The sequence below is a fragment of the Tursiops truncatus genome, chromosome 5 (genome assembly GCF_011762595.2).
Source record: "Tursiops truncatus isolate mTurTru1 chromosome 5, mTurTru1.mat.Y, whole genome shotgun sequence".
NCBI lineage: Eukaryota > Metazoa > Chordata > Mammalia > Artiodactyla > Delphinidae > Tursiops > Tursiops truncatus.
Genome location: NC_047038.1, coordinates 88,284,396 through 88,305,205, shown reverse-complemented (window position 1 = coordinate 88,305,205; position 20,810 = coordinate 88,284,396). Strand labels below are relative to the sequence as shown.

Sequence of the window (20,810 nt, the reverse complement as noted above, 5' to 3'; positions counted from 1 at the left end):
TGTGTTTTCTAGAGCAACAGAACTTCATGGAGGTGACTTGTAATTGTCCAGGCTTCCTCAAAATTGTCTTCATAAAGAGTGCATTGGAATATTTATCTAATGACATATACTACCTACTTCCTATAGCTCATGAACTACACCATGACAGTGGAATATGCAATACACTCAGTCCAACTCATCTGAACATACAAAGCATCATTTCCTTTAAAGAACTGAAATCTCATAAATAGAAAGATGTAACATTTCTTTGAACGTTACAAGAAGAGATGATGAACATGACTGATTTTAAGTACTTAAGACTGAAAACTATTTACTTAATGTTCCAGTAAGTCTACCTAAGAATTTTAAATATTGATAAACTTGATGGATTATCTTTGCACTATTGTCTCTGGTCCCTGGGCTTAAATAATGAGTTGTTACAGTCTTATGCACATACGATATCAAATATCTTGAAATATTTGCTACTTACAGTGAAATTATTTGCCACAGTTTTCCATATGTACCCGATATTGCATTACTCCCTATAAATAATGTGATAAATACATTATTTCCCTTTCATCAATAAGGAAAGTGAGTCTTAGAATACCTTAGTAAATTTCCTTGCTAGTTATGTAGTTAGCAAATTGCAGAGTTAAAATTCCGATGCCTCAAACTCCAGTCTGTGCTATTTATCTACCATCAAAGTGCCTTGAATGAGCAATGCTATTTTTACTTAATATTTACCTGCAAATAAGAATTCATAAAAGGGTTTTTAAACAAATTGATTATTTTTATGGGTTTTGGCATTCGACACTCCTGAATTTAAATACTGGTTTCAAAATTATTTGTTGAGTAACCTTATTTGGCCTCTCTGGGCTTCATTTTTCTCATGTGAAATGTGGGTAGTATATACTTTGCAGTCATAGTGAGGATTAAATGCAGTAGTGAATGTAAAGTACTTGTCATGTAGTAAGATCTTAATACAAGGTGACTATCATTATCTCAGGCTGGCCTTTCAGATTTTCTAACAGCATTAACAACGTGGCATCCTTTGAAATTTCTGTCTTCTGTTATACATTATCAAGCATTTAGAAAATACTCTTTCAAACTGGGTAATAGCCCTCACAGAATAGTATTTCCTAAGTACCATCGTCGGACTAAAATTCAACTAATACAGTTTACTAATTGCTTCAAATATACTACCTAGTGGGATTCAGACTATCTAAGCTGGTTGGGTTGGAATCTTTGGAATGGCAACAGGAATCCTGCATAGTTTGCTAAAGAATTTCTCCCTCTGAAAAGTCAAAAGCATTTCAGTTTGGATTGCTTTGCCCATCGGTTATCAACTGAGATTTTTGTCACCGTCATTCTAGTTAGCATTCTTCCAAAATTTCTAATAATTCCTCCCCCAAAATAAGTATCCTCTGGAAAGAGGGAAGTAGGACCATGTACATGGGTCTGCTGGCGTTTCATAAGGCAGAAGACGCATCAGCGCTATCATTACTGCTGGAAATGTGAAAAATCACATTCATATTTCCCTTAAAAAAATGAACTGACTTCTGAGTTTATCCTCATTTCTTTACTGGCCAGGAAGAATACTGAATGATGTGTGGACAAATGCCTCTAAGACCCCAAAGTACTATTTTTACGTGGTAAATTATTATTTACCATCTTCATTACCACTGAAGGAGTATAATCCTAGAAAGATTGAGTATGAAGTTACACGCGTGAACGCTATATGTCGAGTGCATTTATTACTTGTGCCTGCTCAGCATGAGCCTTCATTTCCAGTTTTCTAGTCATAATGTCACAATTTTTTTGGTGTTTGTGTGGTGGAGGGCATACATCTTAAGGTCCTGTGGTTTGTAAAGGGATATCATCAATATCCAGGGGTGGGAATGAAGCTGTAGCTTGGGCTGTCAATATGTTTTATCTCCCTAGACAAAATCCCTATCACAAGAAGGATACGTACCTGGCTCCATTAAATAAGATGTAATCCTCAGATTTCTATGAAAACTATTTGGGGAAGACACAGAGTTCTATTTCCATTAACATTACCAAGATTTTTAGATTGGAATCTGGGACTCCGAGAATCCAGCTAGCTACTATAAGGAAATTATGTGCTTGAGAATTCAGCTAACATGGAAAAAGTCAGAGCCAAGAGCTGGAGAGATAGGTTTTAGACAATGTCTTTAGAGCACCTGGATCAAGTCATACCTGAGTTGCCCACCACTGGATATTCAGGTAATATGAGACAATAAATTCCCTTCTTTTAAGTTCAGGCTCTATTACTTGTAACTCAAAGAGACCTAATACAGAAATTGACTGGTAGAAGTGAGGTGTTCCAAGTGGCTGGGAGGATGGAAAGAGTCTTCTGCTAAAGGCCTAAGAAACTTGACTTCATAAGACCTATGGCTTTGGCTACTAGCCCATGAAGTTGTAAAAATGTATTCTGCCAAATAAAGAGCTGAGATTGCTAAACCACTAAACCACTAACATAGTTCCCACAGCCCTCTCTCCAACCCATATTAATAAGAATTTTAGGGTGTTTTCATCATGCATCTCCTCAATAATGGGAATTCTTCAGATTTGGCCACAGAATATACTACAAACCAGTAGTTACTATATTTTTTGCCCTTTCCCCAAACAGTAATTTTATTAGGATTCATACTTTTTTTTAGTCATTGTATATCATGTGTATTGAGTATTATTAAACTTATCACAGCCATTGGTTGCGTGTCCTGAAGATCCATGATTAAGAGTGAATCACATCACTGTGAGATAAGGACCTAGAGTTGGATTCAGTAACCAAACATGAATTTGTGTCATCTCATTTTGGAAGTGGCTTAAGGATGTCTGTAGTTGTATGTGTTAGGGCTGTGTTTCATTAAGTGGAAGAATATTCATAATCAAGTGTTCGGGAAGAAGACTGACTTTGATAAACCATGGGATAAACTGGAGTTTATTGAATTTTGCCTTTCCAATATCCATTTCTCTTCTTTGGATAACAATACCTGTTTTCTTTAAAGGAATCCTTTATCTCAGCTCATGTAGTATATAAGGGAAGTAAAAAAAAAGAGAGAGAGAAATTAACCAAGAGGATGAACTGGGATGAGGGAGAGTTTTACTCAGAGAGACTGCATGGGGAAGAAAAGGTAGCCGAAGATGGAACTCTGTGGACAACATGGTGGAATAGAGACATTTCATATTGCTTTTTATGAAGTTTCTCTTTATGGTATGTGATGTGCCCTTTTTTCCTCTCTGGCTATGTGTAAGAGTTCCCATTTACACAAATTGAGTGGATTTATTTTGGGGAGTGAAGAAAAGTGTTGAATCCTGCCCCAAGGTTGGAATAAGACAAGAACAATACAATGTTGAAATCCAGATATAGCTATAAGGTCCTAGTTATATCTGGGTTATAATCATATAAATGGAACTTCAACAGAAAATAGAACACAGATGTTTGCGATTGATCCCATAACAAAAGGATCTTGAGGAAAAATCACATTGGATGATGAATGGAGGAAAAGTTACTCTTGATAAATATGTGTGCAGTGTCATATGTTTCTAGAAATTTCCATACCTTGATTCAGTCATTCGTCACAACACCTGTAATGCAAATGTCACTATCAAAATTGATCTATACATGAGACAACTGAAGCTCAGAGAGGTCACCTGTCTAAGTGTATGGGCATTTAGTACACAGAATCTGAATTCTGGTCCTTTGACTCCAAAGTCTGACTCCTTTTAAAATAATAGTCGGTATAATAATTGTAAAAAGGTTATGAATTTGGGAATAAAAACAACTTAAATGTGCAATGTCATTTGCTATTTTGGATATTATTTTTAAATTATCTTAATATTTACTTTACTTTTACATTGTGTGTTACTTCACCATTTAGTTATTCGGCAGCACAATTTCATTAATTTCCCACAGTCTTTGAAGATGTATACTTGACAACTCTCTGTTTACATGGAAAGATCTTTAGAAGAAATAGGTGTAGCTTTCTTCTTTTTGTAATGAGGTAAATACTCTTTTGGAAAAAGTACTGCTTGGAAAAGAAAGATAGCTAGAAATATAAAAGAAAGCAATGAAGTAGAAGAAAGTCATGATGCATGTTATATTTATTTTCTGGCACATAAGGCTCAATGAAAGATCAAGTTTTTATATTGTTGTTTGTCTTTAATGACCATTGTCCAAGTGGCCAATTTAGAACAGTCATCTTTAACCTCTGAGTTTTATCTAAGTAGTACTAAGCCTCTAAAAAATTGGTAATAGGCATTAATCTGATATGAACTGTGTTTCCTCTTGATAAATGGAAGAGTACTAGGTATAGTTCTAATCTATTTATGTATGGTATTGCATTAAATTTTCAAATGATTTGATTATTATGTCCATTTTACAGTTGAGGAAACTGAAGTATTGAGAATTTCAGAAATCGATGTCTAGATGGCAGACCCAAGATGCAACCCCAGACAATCTGAATCCTGAATAAATATTTTAATTGCTTCCCTATGTTAATACTTAATATTTCTAAGCTTCAGCTTTTGTGTCTGTCTGAAAAGGTGAATATTGGTGACACTCACTTCATAGTATATAAGGATTCAATGAGATGATTCCTGTAGAACAGTGCCTGCCACATAATAAATACTCGTTAAATGCTGACATGGGTTAGAATATGGCTCCATGAGTCACTTTGTTATGCAACTCTGGACAATTTCCTTTACTTCTGTGAGGTCAATTCCTCATCTGTAAAATTGCTACTATATGGTAATAAGGTCCCCATTAAACTGGACCACTAACATCAGGTGCAAAGTTAACATCTATATCCTTAAGCCAATGTATTTTTGAATTCCATCATAGTGGCTTAACCTTTACCCTCATATCTATGCATATACATATACATAGTCACACATCAAATAGAGTAAATGTTTGAAACATGTCTGATGGTCAGAGATTAATATCCTGAATTAGGGAGCACTTTTACAGATTGCTGAGAAGGAAAATCATGTAACCTAACTGACAAGATAACAAAGGACATGAAGAGGGAATTGACTAAGAAGGAAATGCAAATGAACATGATGGGGTTCAGAGGAGGTCATTCCAGAACGTGCCACTTTGGCATGTGGTTATTTCAAGCTGAACGTGATTAAGGCCTGACAGACTCAAGAAGAGCTTTTTATCTGTCCCTTAACTGTCTAAAAGAATTTAGATAGGGAGCCTGTACCAGGAAGAGAGCTATTACCAAACATATTTTTTTACATAAGAAAGACTTTGTATGGCATGACAAACATTTGTGTAATAAATATTTGCTCTTCCCATTTTCCTGTGAATAGTCTTCCTCTCCTTTGAAGTCTCAACCCCTACCCCCCTTCTCCTTAGCTCAGGATGACATATAAGCCGCAATTGCCTGACTGTCCAGGAGCCTCTCATGTCTTTGTGGGGCTCCCATACATACGTAATTAAATTTGTTTTTCTCCTGTTACTCTGTCTTATGTCAATTTAATTATTAGGTCAGCCAAAGAACCAAGAAGAGAAGGGAAATGTTTTCCTCCCCTACATATACAAGTGAAGATAAGTGAATACAAATGAATCAAACTGAATAAAGATTAATTTAACGTCCAGCTGCATAACAATGAAATGAAATTAAACATGGGGATACACGTTCTATCTTACTAAACTAGCAAGAAAAATTTGTTTTATAGAGTATGCAATATTTGAGAGTGTGTGAGTGAGCAAACACTGCTAAGGGAAGTGTAAAATATTAAAACCTGTTTAAGAAATATTTGACAATGTGTATTAAAACATTAACAAATGTACATGCATTTTAGTCATGCAATTATGTTTTTTATGAGTCTATTCTAAGATAATTATAAATATGCCCAGTATTATACAAGGTATATATAACTGCATCATTTTATAGATTTAAGAAGTAGCTTATATTTTCAGCCACAAAGAAGAACTTTAATAAATTAAGGAATGGTATTAACATGAATAAAATATTTGAAGAATATTAAACAACATGGAAATGTGTTCTTGATACACAAATGAATAAAGTTATAAATGAATAAAAACTTACAAAGTACATGCCCCAGAATCCTAACTTTGCTAAAGAAAGCATGTACACCTGCCCCAAGATGACAGAAAGAATGGTTATCACTAGGTGACCAGATAAATCGTTTTATTTCATCTGCTTTTCTAAATCATCCAGTGTTTCCATTATATTCTGAATTCTTTTCAAGATCTAAAAATAAAATATAACAATCATAAATAAATTAGAATGCAAATTATTACTGGAAAATATTTGCAACTACTTAATTAATTGGTTCAATAAATATTTATTGTGCATCCATTATGTGCCAAACACTTGCTCAGGCAATGGAGATACAGTGACACACAAGACAACATTCCTGCCCTTATAGTGTTTACCTTCTGGTAGGGCATATGGATAGTAAACAAGTAAATAAATGAGTTCTGAACATAATTACAGATAATGACAATTGCTATGAAGGAATAAACAAAGCTCAGGGGAGTTTTAGTTTGAGTCCTAAAGGATGAGAGAGCCAGCCTGTGGAGGCCAATGGGAAGAACATTTCTGGCAGGAAGAAAACAGGTGCAAACCCAGAAGCAGCAAAGAACTTGGCAAAGATAGAGGAGCATACAGGCAGGCAGTGTAAATGATGAGAGTTGGGTTTGAGATGAGGTTAAGAGGTGGACGGGGGCAGAAAAGTAAAGGTGTATAAGTCTTGGTAAGGAGTTTGTTTTCTTTTCCTAAGTTGAAAAGAAATGACTAATGGCTTTTAAGCAGAGAAGTGACATTATTTTTATGTTTTTTAAAAAGATCATTCTGCCTGTTATTGATGGCTGATACAAAAAATGCATAGCAATAAATAAAAGACAAAAACAACAAAAATACAATGGGAAAATGGCCTAAGAATGGGAAGAGGAATAAATACAAATTACTAAGAGACCGAACAATGTTCAGCTGCACTAGTAATCAAAACAACAAATTTAAATGATTTTTCACAATTAAGTAGCAAAGTTGAAGAAAGAAATTTAATGTGGTAATGATACTGTGAGGTAGGCAACAACAAAATAATCATTCTTAAATAATCACTCTTGGCATGGCAAAGACATACATACAAGATGCTGATCTAAGTTTTGTTTAGAATAAGTGTTTTCACTGTTTTTTTTTTCCTTAAAGAGGAATTACATGTAATTTTTGTACTATTCTGTACTTCATGAAAACTCTAAAAGTATCAGGTGTTGTTTTTATAATACCTGTTTTTATATTTTATAATGTAATTTTTATTAGTTTTATAATCAGAAAAATGGTCATTGAGGAAGTCCCAAATAAGTTCTTCATAACACATAGACCCTATGCTGTAGTGGAAATAATGAAATTTGAAAAAGGTTTTGGAAATATGTAACACATACATATTCAAATATCATATAGCATAAACCAATTGAAAACTGAACAATTATTTTCTCAAAGGCCTATAAAGTTGAAAAGCTTTTAGCCTGAACCATGTTAGTGATTGGAAAAACATGATAGGTCCAGGCCCAGAGATTTATTTTTATTTGCCAAACTATTTGTTATTTTATAATTTCCAATTTTCTAAGGACTATCTCATCCTAGAATAAAAGCTAGAATTTACAACTATTGTCACTACATAATCGTAACCTAGCAGAATCCAGGGGTTCACCATTCTCTTTTTAATAGTAGTATTAACTTGCTATCCAGTAGGACTTCTGTGCCTAACATTTTGTGCCCCGTAGGAGATCTGGGATAATCAGTCTTGCTTTGTTCAAACTTTATGGGAGTCTTATGATGATTGTTGAACATCTCTGATTAAGCCCTTTAGAAGAGAGCTGCCATCCTTCTGCCACCTGCTGCATTATTAGAAGCTTTGTTTCTTTATGTCAGAGATTCTGTTAGAAAGGAGGTCAAGTTGGGATCCTGAATCACCTCTGCAAGAAACATGGGTTCAGCTAGGGCTTAAATTCATTTATGAAAATATTAAAAAGCCAACAATAACTCCTGTGGAACAATGTTATGACTTTACCAACTTTGTACTCTTTGAAAGGAAAAAAAAATCAACTTTTAATTACAAAGAAATACAGTGTCCCTTTATTTGCTATTGCAGTTCTTATTTCTAAGAAAGCTAAGTACATTTTAAAAGCACAAACAGATAAATAGTTCTGTAGTCTAAAATTTCCAATTCAAAAGCAAAGGGAGAATTCATAAAATGTGCTCTCATGCAAAGAACTGCCCATTTATCACCATTTGAAGAAAATGTATATGTGTGTATGTGTGTTGCATACATATATATACACATAAAACACATGCTTGATTCATACACAAATAGCTAAGTGGGAAAAGATCAGGCTTTGAAAACTGGTCCTAGAAAATTGATTTATCCAGGCAAATTTGTATATGGGTCTCTGTATGTATTTTAAATACAGTAAGATTGATTACAAACAGAAGTTCATTTTGTTTACTATTTTCCAGAGAGAGCTTCTAACATTCTTAAGAAGAACTGAAGTACAAAGCCATAAAAAGCAACAGTATTTCACCATATAACACACAGTAGAGTTAAAATCATCACACCAGCTCCTTTTACATCTCATTGCTATCGGTAAGTTCAAATTCTTGATCATTAATTCCTGTATGGGTTTTTCAGCACTTTTCCTACAAAGCACAATATCCTCATGTGTGTGTGTGGGTTTTTTTTAATAAATTTATTTATTTTATTTATTTATTTTTGGCTGCGTTGAGTCTTCGTTGCTGTGCACAGGCTTTTCTCTAGTTGTGTTGAGTGGAGTGTAATCTTCGTTGCTGTATGCGGCCTTCTCGTTGCGATGGCTTCTCTTGCTGTGGAGCACGGGCTCTAGGTGCGCAGGCTTCAGTAGTTGTGGCTCGTGGGCTCTAGAGCAAGGGATCAGTAGCTGTGGCTCATGGGTTTAGTTGCTCCGCGGCATGTGGGATCTTCCCGGACCAGGACTCGAACCCGTGTCCCCTGCCTTGGCAGGCGAATTCTTAACCACTATGCCACCAGGAAAGCCCTCACGTGGGTTTTTAATTGTAGATTCCTGAGCTGACAGATGAGATATGTTGATGACCACGTTGTTTTTAGCTCTTAGGGTGTAGGCTTCCTTGGGCTTTTCTCTTTTTTGGCAGAGATGGAGACGAAAAGCATCTTGGAAACCACGGCAAAAATTCTCATTGAAGAAACCATAAATGATGGGGTTGATGCTGCTGTTGCCAAAGGCCAGCCAGTGTGCCAAAGGGTAGATGTAGGTGTTGATGACCCGCAGTTCATTCAGAGACAGGTCAACGTAGTGTGAGAGCATCATGAGTCCACAGAGGCAGCCAGGAGAGAATGAAAAGCAGGGCCACAGTCAGGAGCATCTTAATGACCTTCTGCTGCTTCTTGGTCACCACGTGCCACTGTTCCTGGTTCTGTTTGCCTGAGTGGGGCACTGTTGTCTTGGAGAGTGCAATTCCAATCCTTCCATACATGATGACAATGAGGGACAGGGGAGCCAGGTAGATGTTAGCAAACAGCACAGTGGTATAGATCTTCCTCTTTCCCCGATTTGGCCAGTCTCCCCGCCACCAGTAGACTGGGCTGGTTTTATTCTGGGAGTTGAGTCTCACTCGGTAATATTTTTCTTCCTGTACGTGTAACATTATTGCAGATGGGGACATAATGGCGATGGCCAGGATCCAGATGATCGTAATGATGACAAATGCTGTCTTGATAGTGAGCTTTGGTTTAAAAGGGTAGAAGACACACTGGAACCTGTAATTAAAGGCAAATATCAGTGAAGGACTGCCTCATAACTTCTGACCAAGTCATTAATTAAATTTATTTCAGTAATTACAGTCTTCCATACATATTCGCCCTCGAATATAGAAAGTTACCATTAGTAGGGAGGCGTGCATTACCAGTTTCTGTAATTAATATATGAGATAAATTTCAACTCAAAAAATTAATGAGTGGAGTATATCAGACACTATTAATAATCAAAGTACTATTGTAACTAGTCAACATTGAGCATGAGCATTTAATATTCTGTTCCAGGCTCCTTTCCGTTGGTTTGCATGGATTCCCTCTGTAAGCTTTCTTATTTAAAAGATGGGAAAAAGGCTTAGAAAAGGTAAAAAATCTTGCCCATAATTACACATGATTTTTACACATGTATTTTGGCTCCAGAGCCCATATTCTTAAATGTCCCTTCATGCCCTTCTGTGGTCCCCTCACACATGATCTGTGTGCTTGGCCATGCAACTTGCTTTGGCCAGTTAGTTGAACATTAGCAAGCATGGCATAAGCAAAAGCGTGAGTGATTTCAGCTACAAGGCACAGAGTAGGAGAACCACACAGAGGCACCCAGCCAATCCACAGAGTTGTGACAAATATTAAAAGCATTACTGTTTTAAGCCACTAAGTGTTTTGGTGGTTTGTTTCACAGCTATGAATCTGATGAGAGCTCCCATGATGAGTTCTGTTTATGCACCTTCCCAGTGTTCTGTGTCCTCTGTTGAGCATGACAATGAACAGTATGTAGAGTAAGCCTGATTCATTTTACTGCTATTTTGTTATTGTGATTCTTAATTTTGTTATTACTGATATTCATTATGTTCATTATAAGATAATCATACTATCATATAACTGTATAACATTTTATATTTTTCAAAGTACTATCATCTATTGAATCTTCTTTGATTTTTGTGATGACTCTATAAAATTGAAAATTAATACTTTCCAGATCTGCAGGTAAGGAAACTTAGAGCTTTTAAGTGGCCCATCAGCAACTCCAAACAAATTTATCTTATCTTTATATAATGACTAGTTATCCTGAGCTTTGACTGCTCCACTGTCCTTCACTGACGGTGTAAGCTCTTCTGTCTTAAATTCCAAGTTTTCATCTAGTCTTCTAATCAGTGAATTCTCCCACTTACTCACCCTTAAATTATGGGTAACTTCAAAGGTGCAATTCTAGGTATTTTGCTCTTTTTGTAAACCAGCTATTGAAACTTCAAATATTAGTTTTTCATTTATTCATTCTACAAATAGCCTATGATATCTTGTTAATAGCAGCCCAAACTAAAACATGCATCATCCCTAATTATTTAATCTTAAAATATGGAAACTTCGGTAGTTTTATTTTATTACTGAACCCTTAGTGTGTGTGTATATAATATATATATATATATATATATATATATATATATATATATATATGTAAGTCTTGCTCTTAAAGGGGTACATATTATGGCTACAATTTTAAGCAGATATACCCAAATTTAGTAGATTACACATTTTTCACTGGTTAGGTGGATTAGTTGCAGATATGCCCAATTTTCTGGATTCAGAGTTTGGTGCTGACCTACCTATCTACTGCTATTGCAGCTAAAGTAAAGACTGAAGCTGCAACGGATATTCCCTGGACCAAGCCACTGATCTTGCACATTGTACTTCCAAAAGGCCATCCTGAAAGGGAAATGGAACAGTTAGTCTTTGGAAAGATCATATACATATTTTTTAATTTCACTGAAATTATGAAGAGAAAGACATGAAATTAGACAGATGCAACTGTTTCCTAAATGATATTCAGGGAACAATCAATGTTTCCCATTATTTTCATTAATACATTCAGATCTCTGTTTTTCAGTATACTAATAAGGTCAAAACTTACACAGTAGTTTCAACATTCTATACACTGTAATAAATGTTTTGCATCTATTAACATATCTAATCCCCACAACAGGCTTCTGAAGGCTTTATTATTCTCCTCATGATATAGAATATGTAACAAACATACAAATTTCACATACCTTGCCACACAGCTAGTTAGAAGCATATTAAGGATTTAAACCCTAGCAATATGGTTCCAGTGTCCAAACCATTAACCCTTATGCAATAATGCCCTTTAAATGAATAAAACAGGAAGAATATTTTTTCTCTAATTTGGAAATGTATTCCATAAATTATGAGGAATCAGGCGTCACATGTATAACAAACAAAGTTAATATTATATATAATCTAATGACACGATTTACCTCAGAGGTACTTTGTTATGGAGTGAATGTGTTCCCTCCCAAATTCATATATTGAAGCCTTAACCCCCAATGTGATGGTATTTGAAGGTGTGGCCTTTGGGAAGTAATTAGATGTTGATGAGGCCATGGGGATTATGCCACATGATGGGATTAGTGCCCTTATAAGAAGAAGAAGAGAGCGTGAGACCTCTCCCCATGTGCATGCACTGAGTAAAGGCCATGTGAACACACAGCAATCTACCAATCAGAAAAAGGACCCTCACCAAGAACCCAACCATGCTGGCACCCTCATCTCAGACTCCTAGCCTCCAGAACTGTGAAATTAAATGTCTGTTGTTTAAGCCATCCAGTCTATGGTATTTTGTTGTAACAGCCTAAACTGACTAAGACATACTTGGAGAATAAAGAGCACTTTGCACAAACAAAAGTAGTCTGTTTGAATAACTTCCTAACTGAACTCCAATTACTAGAATGTTTATAAAAGAAATTGGTAAAATTATTATATTTGATATTTAATATCAATCAAATCAAATTTAGAGTTTGATATTCTATACACACCTCTGCTATTACAGGAAAGTAACACTATTCTTCCATTAGCAAATATTCTAGTTTCCCAAGAGATGAATGTTACATATTGCTCAGATTTTTTTAATTTATCTTTTAAAAAATATCCTATAGCTTATTTAAAAAATACTGTTATCTAATTAAAGCTATTACCAGTAACCTAAATAAGCCAAGCATACTTAAAAAATCATTCTCTCGTCTATCCAGACCATCTTAAAATTGGTGCTTGAATGGCTTTATGCCACAGTGATGCAGGAGGATAGACTGAAAGTACATATACACTCTGCACGTGCTCCTAGTGCTGGTAGAGAGACCCACTCAGCTCCAGAATGCAGCTGCCAGACTTCTAATCCCTATGGCTGTAGATTAGAGAATTTCCTTCTGGGGCAAGTGATCCTTCCAAGAACACTGACATATTTTCACTGGCAGATTCTGATAGCTGTGGATTTCCCAATGAATGACCCAGACTAGTGAAGCCGAGAGTGAGCCTAACCTCAAACCCCAGTCCTGCAGAGGTTCAAAGCAGCCACATAGTACCTCACTCTGAAATACAAGCAGCTAAATAGTAGTTGACTATTAGGGAAACCTCAACCATAAAAGAAAGAAACTGAAACAAATAGGAAGAATGAAACAGGAGAAAACTAATCTGAATCAGGTAGACAAAAAATTAAGAAACAAAGAAAATTACTACTCATAACCTCAGAGATAAAATACATTTTGTCCATGAAAAGTATGTGCATGATAGTACAAGGAACACAAAGAATATAAAACTAGCTCAAAGGATTTAAAATGTGATAACAGAAATGACTGTTGACTTTATGTGTTAATACAACAGATATTTATTAAGCAGGTACTATGCACCAAAACTGTACTGGGAGGTATAGATACACTGTTCCTGTACTTCCAGAGTGTATAACATAGTGCTAAAGAAGTGGTAATACGGGGGCCCAGAAGTACTCTAGGGTAATACCCGAACCATGACTTATGTTGCACATGTAAATTACCACTATATGAATGAAACTACTGCTTTGTGAGAAATTATTGCTTCTGTTACTCCATCTTCCATCAAAAACTGTTGGAAATCTCTCAGCCAACCACAAGAGGGCTTAAATATCTATTTATATTAGATTGAAGACATTGCATCAGTTGAAACCACACGTTCTTTGAACTTTACAGCCCATAATATTCTTAATATTTTTACTATATGTGCCCTGAACTGTTAAGCAAATTCAAAGTCTTCAGTAAGAAGTGTCACCATTCACTGATGACCTTCAGTGAACACTCTATAAAAATAACAGCTTCCACACTTCATCTCTGTCACTTGTTCTATTTTTCTCCATAATTCTTTTTATTCTCTGACTACTTATATAGATATTTGTTTGTTGTTTTTATCCTCCTTTAGCACGTAGACCCCATGAGAACAGCTACTTGGAGCAGTTCTTAGAACTCCATAAATATTTGTGAATGAATGGATGACGCTGTGATGGCTTCAGGGATATGGGACAAATATTTTCTCATAGTATGTTTGAGCTGCATGCAAATCAACATACCTGCTATAATATTGTCCAGCAGCGTGATAGGCATACAGAATATGCCAACTAGTAAATCACTTATGGCCAGGTTCAAGGTGAAGAAATTAGTGACTGTGTGCATATGTGTGTTCCTCATTACAATAAAGCAAACCACTGTATTGCCCACCATGCATAGGAAGAAGGTCAGAAAGTAGGAAATAATGAAAATCGCTGCCACTTGAGGCTGGTGAAGATAGTAGTTCACATAGGTGATATTGCTATCCGCGTACAGATCATGCTTTGTGTCACTGACACTCCAAATGGGATGCCAGTTTTCCGATGGGTTTGAGTCCCAGTTTTCACTCATGATGGACCTGAACAAAGAAGAGGCAGAAAAGAAAAACATGATTAGAAACCAGGAGAACTTAAGTTTAAGAGAGTTTAAGAGAGATGCTTTTAAAATGCTACGGAATTTTTTTTTTATTGGAGCATACTTGCTTTACAATGTTGTGTTACATCTGCTGTACAATGAAGTGTATCAGCAATATGTATATATATTGATGGGCCTTCTATAATAATCTATAAATTTTGCATAAAAATGAGTTATAAATAAGGCATTCAAATTATTAGGATTTTAATCAAGAGCACTTGAAAATTCCACTTTGTGCCACAAGTAACAATTATATTGCATTTCCTTGATATACTCTATATTATTCACTTCTTTGCTATACCTTCTATCCACTTGTGAAGTTTCAAGGGAAACACTCCAAAACTCCTCTTCCTCCTGCCTTCAGGTATCATAACCTGTCAAAACCTACTTGTTCTGCTAACTAACATTATAACTCACCTGCCATGAGCTTTCCTGATATTTGAATGAGATTAAGTATCTACATCTTCAGAAGTTCCATTGAAATAAGCTTCTTGTATTTTCCTTGTTCTGCTTTGACTCAGTTAATTGGATATTCTTTTCTTTTTTTAACATCTTTATTGGGGTATAATTGCTTTACAATGGTGTGTTAGTTTCTGCTTTTATAACAAAGTGAATCAGTTATACATATACATATGTTCCCATATGTCTTCCCTCTTGCGTCTCCCTCCCTCCCACCCCTCCAGGCTGTCACAAAGCACCGAGCCAATATCCCTGTGCCATGCGGCTGCTTCCCACTAGCTATCTACCTTACTACGTTTCTTAGTGTGTATATGTCCATGACTCCCTCTCGCCCTGTCACAGCTCACCCTTCCCCCTCCCCATAACCTCTAGTCCGTTCTCTAGTAGGTCTGCGTCTTTATTCCTGCCTTACCCCTAGGTTCTTCATGACATTTTTTTTTCTTAAATTCCATATATATGTGTTAGCATACGGTATTTGTCTTTTTCTTTCTGACTTACTTCACTCTGTATGACAGACTCTAGGTCTATTCACCTCATTACAAATAGCTCAATTTCGTTTCTTTTTATGGCTGAGTAATATTCCATTGTATATATGTGCCACATCTTCTTTATTGGATATTCTTTTTATACACTTCTGTATGTTGACATAGCCACAAAACTGTTAATTTCTTAAAATAGGTCTGGGTTCCTTATCTTGGTTTCACATAGTATAATTCAATTCACATAATATGTATTCAATAAATATTTATTTAAAATGTATCAATCTTAAGAAAGACATTTCAATCAATGCGTGTCAGAGGTCCCCAAGAACACTCCCAGGTTTGGTGGTTTATTAGAAGGACTCACAGGACTCAGCATATAGTATATTCACTGCTAATATTTATTATAGCAAAGGGATCCAAAGCAAAATCAGCAAATAAAAAGGCACATGGAGTAAAATCTGCAAGAAACAAGGCACAGGCTTCCAAGAGTCCTCTCTCAGTGGACATGCTTAATTCCTCCAGCAACAAGTTTGAGTTTGACAACATGTGTGAAAAGGTTTTTAATTAGAGAGTGGTCATATAGGCAACTTCTTTTTAGTATATATCAAAATTCCAGACTCCCAGATGGAAAGTAAGCGTGCAGCATGAACTATGTGGCGTACAAACAAACTAGGCACAGTGAGCCACTCTACCATTTAAGGAAACTTTATATCAGTATAGGCAACTGTTTAGAATTTAAGTTCCCAGACTCTAACCCAGAGCCCAGCTTGCAAGCAGGCCTTTCTAAAGACCACAGTCTCAGGCGTACCTGTTAACTCTTTTTTGCATGCCCTGTAAATTGGACAGAAGTTTGGTTATACGTGTCCTTAAATGAAAATCAATTTGACAGTGGAGTAAACAAGTTTGTTACTAATATAAAATAACTCAAAGAGGATCATTTTTCTCCAACAGTTCCCATTATTTTGCCATTTAATTTCTTCCCTTTCCTCAAATTTTTAAAATTCATCTTTGCTTTTCTGTATTTCATATTCCTAAGGTGAAATAAAAACAAGAAGTGAAAAGCAAAGTGAGCAAGGGATGAGGTGAGGGCTTGGAGAAGAGAAAAAGAAAGGAATTTGAGTAGAACCAGATGTAGGCTGCTATACAAAGTCAAGCTGAGAATGTCTTTGGGGTCTGGAGACACACTGAGAATACCTACCAGTTTGAGAAAAATCATTTCAGTCAAAGTCTCCAAAAGAGAAGCCTTCACACAAATATTTAAAGATATTTGTACCTAAGACAAGGAAGCACTTTAAATACAAATGAGAAAGGTATGAGAAAAATGTAGGTAGCTTAGAGTTACTAATAAAAACCATCTGTCTGTGGATTCAGTTAGAGCTGGCAAGCCTATGGGTAGAGTATATCATAAGACGTAATGCTTTATATTTGCACATTCTTTTTTCTTGTACCTGGCCGAAAGCAACCATGTGTGTCCAAAGCAGATATGCATCCATGGTATATCTGTTGCGATAAGAGTGTTAGGAGGGTTAAGATGGAATCTTCTGGTGTATTAAATTAAACTCCATGTCAGCCATTTGAAAGAGAAGTGTCTCTTTTCTTCCAATAGATTTTTGAGAAACTAAAATCGTATTTTGTTTTGGGAGTCAACATGGGTTTCACTATTCCTGTTATTGGCTTGCTAACTATGTTTGGCAAGACAGCATGCAAAATGCAATGCAGAGTCAAACAAAGAATCTGTCGTATTTAAGTGTTATTTCCTCCTGACATGCAATTATAAAACTTTTGTACATGAGGTCATAGTGTTGGCCATTAGATTGACCTATAATAATGTGACTTTGGGGACAACATCATCACCCATAGTATTACTATAGTGAGGCAGAGAAAAGTCAGGTCCTGACTGATCCTAGGGAAACTCACTTATCTCAGTGTAATGCATCAAAGACAACTGCTCTTTGCTGTTCATACATCTGGCATCTTTCTCACTGGGCACTTAAAAGTTCCATACAGTTGATTAAAAAGTTTAAAATAAAATGTACCCCTGGTTGAACACCTTTAAAACCAAAATTATTTAAAGTGTACTCTGTGAATCATATTCATTCCTAGATGAAATAATATAAGGAATAAGAAAATTGAGTATACCAGTTTTAGGAAGGCAAATTTACACTCTACCCATACTGATGATTCAGTAGTTTTCGAATATTTCATTGAAAATGTGTGATGTCCTTTTAATAACAGAAAGTCTGAATTTTACAAGTTAGTATTTACATGTTAAGTAACTAAATTGTAAACATAAGCCATTTTACCATGAATTAGTCTTATATTCTTTATTTCTACATGGGAAAATATGTGATAAATAAAATACTTGTTTGTGAGATTTCTTTACCATTCATTCATCTTCAACTCTGGAGAGAAAACAGATATAATAGGACAAACTTCATGAGCTCCATTTAGAGCCCCAAGTTACCACAACTTATTCAAACTCCTAGCTATAGGAAGAGACTCTAGGACTTCAAGAAGAGAAGTCAGGGGAGGAAGTTATTCAAAATTTTTTTCTTCCTGTAATTGTACTTGCCAAAACACTAACAGTAGATTACTCTGGGAGATGGAATGGTTGGATATTATCATTTTCTTTTTTTTTTTTGCCTATATATTTCTCAACTTTTTCCTGTTTCCAGATTTTTTTTTTATAGTCTGGAAAAAATGCTTCCATATTATTCTCTGAATTCAACTATACAGAATAAAACCAGATGACATAGCTTAAGCTCTTCTTATAAGTTCAAAATAGTAATAGGTCATATACTGGCTAGAAATGATATTATTTTACCCCAAATAGTTGTATCTTCCAAATTTCAATTAGGAAAGAATCCATAAAGACTCTAATTTATTAGGTTTAAATATACTGTCTCACACATATCATAGAAAGAATTGGTCATCTGAAAGAACAGTCTATATTCTTTATGCTTGTATCAAAGACTCATTAAAGGGACCAAGTTGGCAATTGTCATCAAGCATTGGCTACTTAGACTGTCAGACACACCAAAGCCAACTATGGCCAGCACTCTTCATTTTTGTCATCCTTCTCTCTTTGGGCTTTCTCCTATTGCCTCTATTATTATTTACTGTATTCGTCATGTTTTCCTTTTAATTTCCGTGTATTTATACAAGGAAGGACTTAAGGACAGGAAGGTGGCAGTATTTACTTCTATCTATGTTGGATTTTCTAATCTAAACTCTGATGATTATCATTAAAAGGTATTACAGTTATTAAGTAACTAAGTTAATAATTCTTAACTGAGTAGACTAAATGCAAGCAGTTATGACAACTTAGATTGCTAAAATAACTGAAGAGGAGAGACAGAGAAAACAGCGAGAACAAAAATGTTGTAAACACACATGCTCAAACTAGGGGTAAGTCAATGGCAATAACTACAAGACATATAGTAATACCACCCAATATTTCAATTTTCAAAGCACTTTCAAATATATCACCCTAGGACACCAGAATCATGGAAGCATAAAATGTCCCTCCTTTTTCCACCCCCTTTTAACAACTAAAATTTGGCATCCATTCATGAACAAAAGTGCCTCTGCGGGAGCTGTGGGATCCAGCACCAAATGCCAAGGGATTCCGGAGGAGTCTCGCCCCCCTGTGCAGTGCTTAATAGGCAGACAGACTTCATACGGGGCTTTGGAAGCAGCAGGAGCCCATGAACTGGCTCCAGCTCTTCTGAGCCACAGTCTGGGAAAACGTGCATACTGATGATATGGGAAGACACCACAGAAGGGAGAGCTTTTGTAGAAGTCCAGGCTGAGGAGAGATTCCAGCACTCCTTTGGATCAAAAAGAGTTTGGAAGCATCAGAGAGGGTAAGAGGAGCTTTGCCAGCATCACCCTCCCATCTGGTGCTGATTAATAGCCAATATTGGGAGAGAACCCTTGAACTTCTTTTCTCTGGAGAAAGAAGATTGGATTCTCATTAATCCATATTGTTAAAAAAAAAGACACATTGCCCTGAGTGATACTGTAAGTTTCACTAATGTACGGTGTGTCAAATGTTACATAAATCTCTGTCATAGCTAAATGGTGTAATAGAGTGTTTGTAAGTTCAGTGATATAATTAAATGAAAATCAGATGTATGTAAATGATGCTCCCCGAGATAAAGAAATGCTTTACAAAGCTGAGTTGAAACCTCTGATTGATATAAAACGTGTTAAACTGGATTTTCCAGAGGAGAAAGTGAAGTTGACTTTAGAAACATTGCACATTCAATTAACTGTCTCCATTAAATCATATCAGAAGGTTCAAATAACTGTGCACAACTGAAGGTATCAGTAATCGAAATGGCAAAAGGATATCAGAAGAGCTTGAACGAGTTATGGTCACTGTGAACATGCTTTATTCCTACTCCTCATTGGGTATTTCAAATCTTGGTGGTCATCAAGGTATTAGAAACATTATTCTTTGTTTAAAATATTAAAAAATGTAGTCAGACAAATAATAATAACGTTAGAATTTTGTGGCCAAGAAATAGTAACTGAGGTCAGAGAGTGAACTGATTGAAGGTGTTGAAGAAGCTGGCTGGTAATCCACTTTCTCCCAAACCATTGGGAGAAAGCCCCCAGAGAAAGAAAAGAAGGCTGATGATTCAGACTAATGTTCTTCTGGATGCAATAATAGGACATCCAGGTATAGTAATGCTATTTTCTAAGATGATGGCCTTTGAAGAGGTATGACTCCCTAGAAAATGTCATGTAAGCTGAGATATAAAATGGAGATATTTCATGGACTGAACACTCACTCTGCTGTGATAGGTGATAACACAAAACCTAACTTAGAGACCTCATCTTTTACTCTGGGCCAGAGAGTGAGCATCTAATGCAGGAAGAGGGGTCCTAAAGAGCCACCTTCAGTGTCCCAGACCTTCTTTGATTAGTCCCTTTAATTGTTTTATATCTTTGAAATTATTAGTAAGTCATGAAAATGAGTAAGATCTCTGATTTCAAGAAAAGTAATTCAGGTTTTAGCTATAAAATACAATATGCACAGAGAATTGAATAAACTTTCAGGACCTTCCATCTAGAAATGTGCAGTCTAATATTTCAGTCTGTCTCCTACCGGCATTTACACTATTTTTACATAAATGTCCTGGGGAGAATGATAATATTATTTTTAAGGAGGTAACACCTTCTGGGGTGAGAACTGTTTCACTTAGAAAAATACTTGGAGGAGTTCTCTTCGTGTGAGAAGGCGACTGTCCCAATAAAACCTTACCCTCTAGGTCATAATGACATTGAGTAGAATACCCCAAGATAG

At 35.8% G+C, this 20,810-nt stretch overlaps 1 protein-coding gene across 1 annotated transcript; it reads right to left on the bottom strand.

The window, feature by feature from the left end:
* Positions 1–8,600: 8,600 nt before the first annotated feature.
* On the bottom strand, positions 8,601–14,492 carry NPFFR2 (neuropeptide FF receptor 2). Its single transcript, XM_019932657.2, is given in 6 exon segments — positions 8,601–8,629; positions 8,632–8,689; positions 9,029–9,338; positions 9,340–9,786; positions 11,382–11,481; positions 14,165–14,492. Coding segments are annotated over 6 exon segments (1,272 nt in total).
* Between the last annotated feature and the right edge of the window lie 6,318 nt (positions 14,493–20,810).